At 48.0% G+C, this 8,013-nt stretch overlaps 1 protein-coding gene across 2 annotated transcripts in view; it reads left to right on the top strand.

Annotated features, from left to right (window-relative positions):
• Positions 1–6,140: 6,140 nt before the first annotated feature.
• Positions 6,141–8,013, top strand: part of SLAMF8 (SLAM family member 8) — an 8,279-nt gene continuing 6,406 nt past the window's right edge. For both annotated transcript variants that reach the window (XM_023538326.1, XM_011373098.2), the window contains exon 1: positions 6,141–6,180. In XM_023538326.1, the coding sequence (XP_023394094.1) occupies positions 6,141–6,180 (40 nt within the window). The remainder of the gene's footprint in view (positions 6,181–8,013) is intronic.

The raw sequence follows: 8,013 nt of genomic DNA, 5'->3' as shown, positions 1-8,013 counted from the left end.
GATGGACCTCGAGATAATCATGCTAAGCAAAATAAGCCATACAGAAAAAGTTGAAAATCACATGATATCACTTACATGTGAACAGGACAAACAAACAGAGACTCATGGACATGGACAATGGACTAGTGGTTACCAAAGGGTAGGGGGTAGGGGGTGGGTGAGGAGGGGGAGGTAGATAGGGTAAAGAGGATCAAATATAGAGGGGTAAGGGGAGGGTGAAGTGGGTAAAGGATATCAAATATATTGTAGCCGAAGGGAATTTGACTTTGAGTGGTAAACACAATAGAATATAGAGATGTCAAATTATAATGTACACCTGAAAATTAAATAATCGTAGTAACCAATTTTACCTCAATAAACTTAATAAAAAAGATAAAAATAAAATAAAATAAATTTTTAAAAAGCTATTTTGACTTCGGTTTGGTTAAATAGGCATGTCTTTAAAGTTATCAGAACTAAGTATAATACTTTTATTCTACCTGGGTTTATTAGTCAAATAAGTTCATGTTTCTCTGTTGCAAAATTTGTCAGCAAGAAAAATAACTCAATATTATGAAATTGTCAGAAGTAACCTAAACTTAATTATTAAGAACAAGTAAAATAAATAGATGTATATGGGATAGAAAGTTTTTAAAAGAACTTTTCAGCAATATTTATGCTTTATGGTACGTCTACTTACAGTTTCCCAAAATCTTTTGGTAACTTGGAACCTTACGGTTTTTCCAAGTTAAGTTAAATGATGAGTCAAGTTAAATTTATTGAATGCCTAGATATTTTTTGTGGACGAAAAATGACCACAAAGCTCGGGATGGCCATATGACAGGTCCTACAAACTCAAAGGCAGAAAGTAACCACCTAGGATGGTATAAACATAATTCCTTATTAAAATCGGGTCATGGCAGGTAGTCACATCCTACGCCTGTAGATTCCTTGACCCGTGTTCTTCAGCCCAGATGCTCACTGGTTTGCCTGATAGCAGCATAGCCAGTATATAAGTCTCATTTCCAGTCCTCAAAGCAGGAACCTACTTCTGTCCCTAGAGGACACTGGTGGGCAGGGGCAGAAAGGCCATCTCCAAAGGAGAATGAGACTTTCAGTGTTCTTCAGGGACAGACCCTGCAGACACTGAGGAAGATGCCGATTGCCACAGCACCACTGACCACAGGACTGTCCACAAGCAGCCTCCACAAAGTTATTTTTCTCTCCAAGTCAGAGCTAAATGCAAACTCTTATTCAGCAGGGGTGAGTTGGATATACCTCTTCTAGGGAACTGGGCTCTATGGGATCACATCACCTGTGGATAAGAGAGGGAAGCACTCCATAGCTGGGTTGAGGATGAAGAGTCAGGCGCCCGGAGCTGCCGCTTAAGGGAGAGACAGCTGAGAGCCTCGTGGCTGCCCTCTGGTGGCCCTCTTGGGTAGTCAAAAACTTACACACTGGCCTGCACTGGACAGCTTCATTGTATGATACATTGGACAGCTTCATTGTACGATATCATTAGATACTGGGTCCGTGTCTTGTTTGTGGCTATAAAATTTAGATAGAAACAATGAAAACTGAGCATGGCTCTTTCCCTGAACCAGGCAGGTTTTACATACTGGGATTTCTTTCAATTCCAGATTTGGCTAGGAAATAGGGCTCTCTACATTTTTTTTTTAATGAGCATCCACTAAACAGCTCTGTCCTTCATCTTTGTATCTACTGTAATGACTGTAACTACAGACAGAGTTCATGTGATAGTAAAAATTCAGGCTTTTTCTTCTAATACTGAGGAAATTTTATGCCCTGCACACATGTTCCTATCTCCTTCTGTACTGCTGGAAGAAGCTGCCATTAGCAGGACCTGGATTGGTCAGCAAGTCTGCTTCTTCAGTTTCCATCACTCCCTGTGCCTTTGCTCAGATGGATCCTTCTCTCAAGCTCTTTGAAAGAACAGCCTATGTCATACTTGTTTCCTGAATTCTTTTCCACGTGGATACAGATCTATAGTGACTGTTCATCATCAGTGTCATGATCGCTGTCATCATCGGGGTGAGCTCCTGCCCTCACAGGGCTTACACATACTAGATGCTCTATAAACGTTTAAAGCATTAGTGTGCACAAGATGGGAAGCCAGCAGACGTTTGGTGAATGAGTGAAGGAATGAATGAGTTTCCAACTCTCCTCTTTCAATAAAGCATAATTCTGGGTTTATTTCTTTTTTTAAGCAGCCTTCCTTCAACTCTCTGGGAAGGTATGTCTTTGCCTGAAAAGCAGATTCTACATAAGCCTCAGACTCCTCTCACCCAGACTCCTAGCAGCTATTTCACTGGACTCACTCCCTCTTCTCTCTTCAGTTTCTCCCTCTCCAGTTGTATGCATCACATCACTGGTCCATTCCCTCTACCTACACCCAACAGAGAGGTGAGGAGAATGAGGCAAGAGAGTCACCTTAGGCACAAAATTTAAAGAGGCATCATCCTCAGGGCCATGTATGTGTGAGAGTGCCATCTCAGAGGAAGTAATGTACATCTAATCCACACATACCCTCAAACCCAGTCTTCCTGTCACCTCACAGCAACTGCTGCCTAAGCCGGTTGGCATGGAGTGGGTGGGCAAGGGCTCTCTCTCCAGGGCAGCCTTTCAAGCTGGCCAGTGCCTGATGGCATGGTGTTGGCTGGCAGATCATGCAGGCAGCTGGTTGGTATAAGTGAAAGTAGATACAAAGACTGAGCTTAGGTTGGGTTCTTCCTGCCCTCTCAGCCCCCATCTGGCAGCACTCCCTTGAAGCAGTGCCCAGAGGCTCACTCACTCTATCCTTCTTCCTCACCCTTTGCTCCTAAAAAGCCTGATGAGTGCCCTTCTTTTCTGTCTGGGGCTCTGCCTCTGCCTCCTTCCCTGCCTGGCTCCCTTCTCTCCTCAAATACCCTATCTTTTTGTCCCTTCTCCACCTCTCCCCCTGGGAGAAGTGTGGCCCCATTCTGCCCTCAGGCCAATCTAAGGAGCAGGGACAAGTGTGGGTGGGCAGGGAAAGGGTATCTGCCTGGTGTACCTTTCAGCCCCAGCCAAATTTCACCTGGCCCTGAATCTCTGCACCAAGCAGCTCTGGGGTTAATGTGAGCTCAGGTGGCTCTTTGGCCAGTTAACACATGCTCCCCACCCCCAGCCTGCAGGGAAGATGGGCTGAAGGATGGAGTTACTGTGCCTGCCTGGGCTTCCAGAAGGGCCCGAGGAAGTCTGGGAAGCAGCCCTGCTGCCAGCTGCTCTCTTAATTAAGGAATGCGGGCGGGGCCCTTTTGAACTCACCACCCAATTTACTCCAGCACAAGCCCGCCTCCCCCTGTGGGGGTAATTACTGTGGTCTGAAATAGTGTTTAGCAGTCAAGGGGAACCTGGCTCTGCAGACTTAACCCTTCCTGCACCCTACTCTGTTCATTTCTCCAGTAGTCACACACCCTGAAGAGTTTCCCTTTGGGGAGATGGGATCTTTTCCAGTTCTCCCTGACCACCTCCTTCCGTTTCCTCGACTTCCTTGAAGTTCCTCTCAAGGAAAAGGGCAAGGAAGATTACAACCCATTTCCTGCTTCCATGGACCACTCTGAGTACCGATTCTACTAAGAAATGTGACTGCCCACTGTCTCCCCCCGGGAAATGCAGCATCCATATTTCCAGCATTCCCATGGCCGTCCAGTCCCGGACCTAACACTTCAGACTCACTCAGTCCACTTTGACATATACTTGGAGGGTACCACCACAGGGAAAGCCTGCCCTGGGCGACATAAGGGGGCAGAAATAAAGGAGGCCTAATCCTTGCCTTACGGAGTCCCCAACTGGCAGGAGAAAGTGGGAGCAGGGGCTGCTCACACTGCTACATGCCTTACTTGCATCTACCTGGCACTCCCCTCCTAACCTCTCTCTAGCCATTTGGTAGGAATGGTTAATGTTTTTGAGTGCTAACTATGCACCAGACTTATATGTGCCAGCACTTGCCACACTGATTGTAATTACTGGGTTACATATTGTCTTCTCATCAAAACTGCAAATTCCTTGAGGGCAGGGGCTATGCCTTTCATCTGTGTGTCACCAGCACCTGGCTCATAAGTAGATGCTCAATAAATATCTGACATATGAGTGACAGAATTGGCAATGGAGTTATAATGATTGCCCTCCCTTGGCCTCTCTGCCCCAGAGCCAGGCAGCTTCTGTCAGAACTCCTGCTCTTCCCCTTTCTCTCTAGAGAGTCCCCTCCTTTTTCAGTCAGGACCATCACGACAGCTGCTCCCAGGCTTCCCTGCCTCTTCTTTCTCACCCAACCTCCCACCAGCCAGGTAGCTCCAGCTTAAAATGGGCAACAGTCCCCTCCCTTCAAGCAGTGCTGCTCAGAGCCTTCCCTCAGCCCCACCAGCTTTAGAATCAGCTGGAGTGGAGAGCTTGTTAAACTACTAACCCCTGGGCTCCCTCCCAGCCCCGGTGATCCAGAATCCCTGAGACTCCAAGTATTCCATAAGGCCGAGAGCCACTGGTTTCCAGAATAAAAGCCTAATATTTAACCTAATATTCGAGGCCTCTGGAATCTGACTCCCAACCTCCCTCTGCATTCTCAACCACTTCAGTCCTGGAAGATTCTTCCCCATGGTCCTTCATCGTCCCTAGAGCCCACTTGGGACTTCCCACTGCCAAACCTTACACACGCAGCTCTCCTCTCATACTCAGAGCCAACCCCCAACCATTTTATCGGCTTAATCGAATAGTGCCCATTTTCAAAGTGCAGTTTAAATGCCATCTTAAAGAAGCGTTTCCTGCCCACATCTCCAGAGACCTCTTCCCCATGCCCTCCAGCAGCATGGACAGCCTGTGCTGCCATAGGCACAGAGCTGTGCCTTCCTGCCATTGGCTTTCACTTCTCCAACAGATCTTGTTTCCACAATGTGGTTGTGGGTCCTGGAGGGGAGGATCCCCATTGCAGAACCCTTCTGCTCACCCCACTGTGTCTGCCTGGTTCTCAGCTCGGTCCAGAGCAGAGCACCCAGTTTGAAGACAGGTCAGAAAAAGTGCAGGACTAGACACTGCAAGCTACACTAGGGACACACGGGAATTTTCTTCATCTTCTCCCTGACTTAACAAACCAAGTTACTCAAAGTGTGAAGAGAAACAGGGTGAGCAAGGGTGACTGTGGCAAAATGGACCACACTCTTGAATCTCAAGACCTCTGAGAGCTGCTATCCTCATGCTGGTTTTCAAATTCCCCATCTCTCACAGGGCAATCACGTGATCCCCTCAAAGAAGAGTCTTCGGGCTTCCAGGGAGCAAAGTACATAAGTATGTCTAGAATTCATGTGCTCATTTAATAAATGTTGATTAGACATCCGTGATGTGCCCAGAACCAAGAGGAGCGCAGAAATGAATAGCAGACCTTGCCGGCCAACAGCCTGTGGAGACAGAAAACTTAGAAAAGAATGCACTAAGAAGAGGAGGTTCCTCACTCTGCTGGGATCCAGGCTGGCTACACGGCCCTGCCAAGTCTGAAAGGACAAATGGACCAGCATGCCTGGTGGAGGAACAAGTGCAACGCCTACAAGTGTGAAATTGGTAGTTGTGAGAGGAGATGGTTCTGGCTTGGTATGGCTGCAGACCAAAAGGGACATGGGAGACCAGCCTGGAGAAGAAGGCTGGAGTGGGACTTAGGAGAGCTGTCTGCTAAATCAAGAGTTTAATCTTTAGCCTGAGGGCAGCAGGAGGCCAGGAAGGATTTTTAAGCAGAGGAGAAATGACGATGGGAATGGCAGATTAGAGGGCTCTCTGTGGCTGCACCCAGAAAGGCAGACAGCTTGGGGCAGGGTGGGAGGCCTGGCGAGAGAAGAGGGGAGGTTGTGGGCTTGTGTCGGGGCGCTTGTTGCTTGCAATTGCATGGCCAACCAAAGGCACTGTGAAAGAGGCTGACTTACAAGAAACAGTTCCTGAAAAAGCCCAGCGAGGCCTGCAGCCAACTTCCACTTTACTCTGGATATTTTCACTTTTGGGGCATCTTGTTCTGAGTCAAGTTTCTTCCTTCAGGACATGGGACTTTCCAGAAGGACCACAGCTCCTTCCGTGCATTCACTTGACCAGGGATATTCTGAATTTGGGTTGTTGAGAGAGTTAGCCTGCCTCTCTGGAGAAGGATGGCCGCACAGTACCTGTGGAGTCTGCTTCTCTGGGCAGGTAAGCGGGACAGGAGAGTAGCCTGTCCTCAGAGAGCCAAACCCCGCCCCCTGCCAGCTGCTCCTCACCAGGCATCTTAGCAGAATCCCCCATCCCAAGTGGCTGAGGAGAGGTAGGAAAGACTCAAGCAATTTGGGGACAACCTTGAAAGCTAGGTAGAGGCAAAGAGATTCAGAGTCCTGGGTAGAAGGAGGCGGCAGCACTGGGAGCATCCATGTCCATGACACTCGAGCTGTTTGGTGGCCCAGGACAGTTAAAATTGAAGCTGGTGGTACCAGTGGTTTGGAAAGAGATAATGTGATAATGGTAAGGGTCTGGCAGTATTAAACCAAAGGAAATTCTAAATACAGTCTGGGAGAGAAGGAATGGGCAGGGCAGTGCAGGGCTCTTACTCTGAGGACTTTTTCCAGCAGCTTGTGGGAAAGCTGAGGCCCTTCCTGAAGTCTAAGGGGAGGTGGATGCTGAGTGGGGATGAGAGGAGAGAACAAACTAAATGTAGCACATGTGGACATGGGGTGGCGATAATGGTGTGATGGGATGCAGACCTGTCGGGTCTCTTCAGCACTGAGCAATCCCTCCATCCTGTCTGGTACCTGACTTCCCTTCCTTGGTGAACAAGTGCTCAGTGTGACATGGGTCAGTACTTCAAAGCCAGGGGATAGGAGTCATGGGGTGTGGCAAAGAGAAAGCAACTTTGTTTACATCAGACTCACAGGAACTTTGAGATAACTTTGTCCATTGTCTTGCCCGGGTCCCTGGCCTCAAGGGCTCCAAAGGCTCTGCAGATTTTGACATTTCTAAATATGTAAAGAAAGTCCTTCAAAAAAAAAAAAAGAGAGAATCTATTTGGTTCACAAATCTTTCAAATCCTTGGACATGGGAGGTAAAAATAATTTTTCCAAGGAGTTCTTACCAGTAAATGAGATGAGTGCAACTGAATGGTGAATGTCCTTGTTTTACAGATGGGACATCACAAGTCCAGAGAGGGTGGGTGAATGCTGAAGGCCATTTAGCTTATTCTGGGCAGAGCAAGGCAGGATAGAACCTAGGAGTCTTGACTGACACCCAGTGTTCTTTCCTCTCTCTGTTATATCTCCTCTCTGCATTTACCCTGAAGCCATCCAGTCAGGCCTAAGATGATTTGGGCTGGGGAGGGCAGTGAGGCAGACGAGGGGCTGGAGTCACTGGTGGCTGGCCAAGTAACCATCCAGAACACATCTCCTTAACCAAACTCCAGCACTTGGTCTGCTCTTATTCTGCTCTGCACCCCCCTGCTCTGCACCCACCACTGTGCCAGGCACAAGGAAAGCCAGTAAATTCTGCCATTCATTCAGTAAAATTTACTGAGCTTCTCCTATATTCTCCTGAACCTTGATGGGCACTGGGAGTGCAAAGATGAAAAGAGGAACTCGAAGTCTAGTGGGAGACGCGGACTCGTCAATAGGCAATAACAATAGAGATAAGGCATTCATAGTGGGGATCCCATGCCTCTGCGGGAACATGGAGGATGAGTGTGTAATCTGCAGACGTGGATGGGAGGTCACAGGACTTGATGCTTCAACGATGCACACATCACGCACACATCTCAAACTCAGTATGTTCCCAGTAAAACCCAGCATCCTGCCATCTCCCCCATCCCCAAATTCTGTTTCTTCTCCTGTTCTAGATCACAGGGAATGGCACCCATTGGGTCCCAAGGACCTGGGAGCTATATCCTTGACTCCTTTCTCCTTCACTCATCAGATCCAATCTGTTACCAGATCACACTGATCACACATTTTAATCTCTCTCGGTTCCTGCCACCTCTCCCATCCCAGTTGCTCCCCCTCAATA

This window comes from Pteropus vampyrus, unplaced genomic scaffold (genome assembly GCF_000151845.1).
Source record: "Pteropus vampyrus isolate Shadow unplaced genomic scaffold, Pvam_2.0 Scaffold217, whole genome shotgun sequence".
NCBI classification, from domain to species: Eukaryota; Metazoa; Chordata; class Mammalia; order Chiroptera; family Pteropodidae; genus Pteropus; species Pteropus vampyrus.
This window is presented reverse-complemented; position numbering and strand designations above follow the sequence as displayed.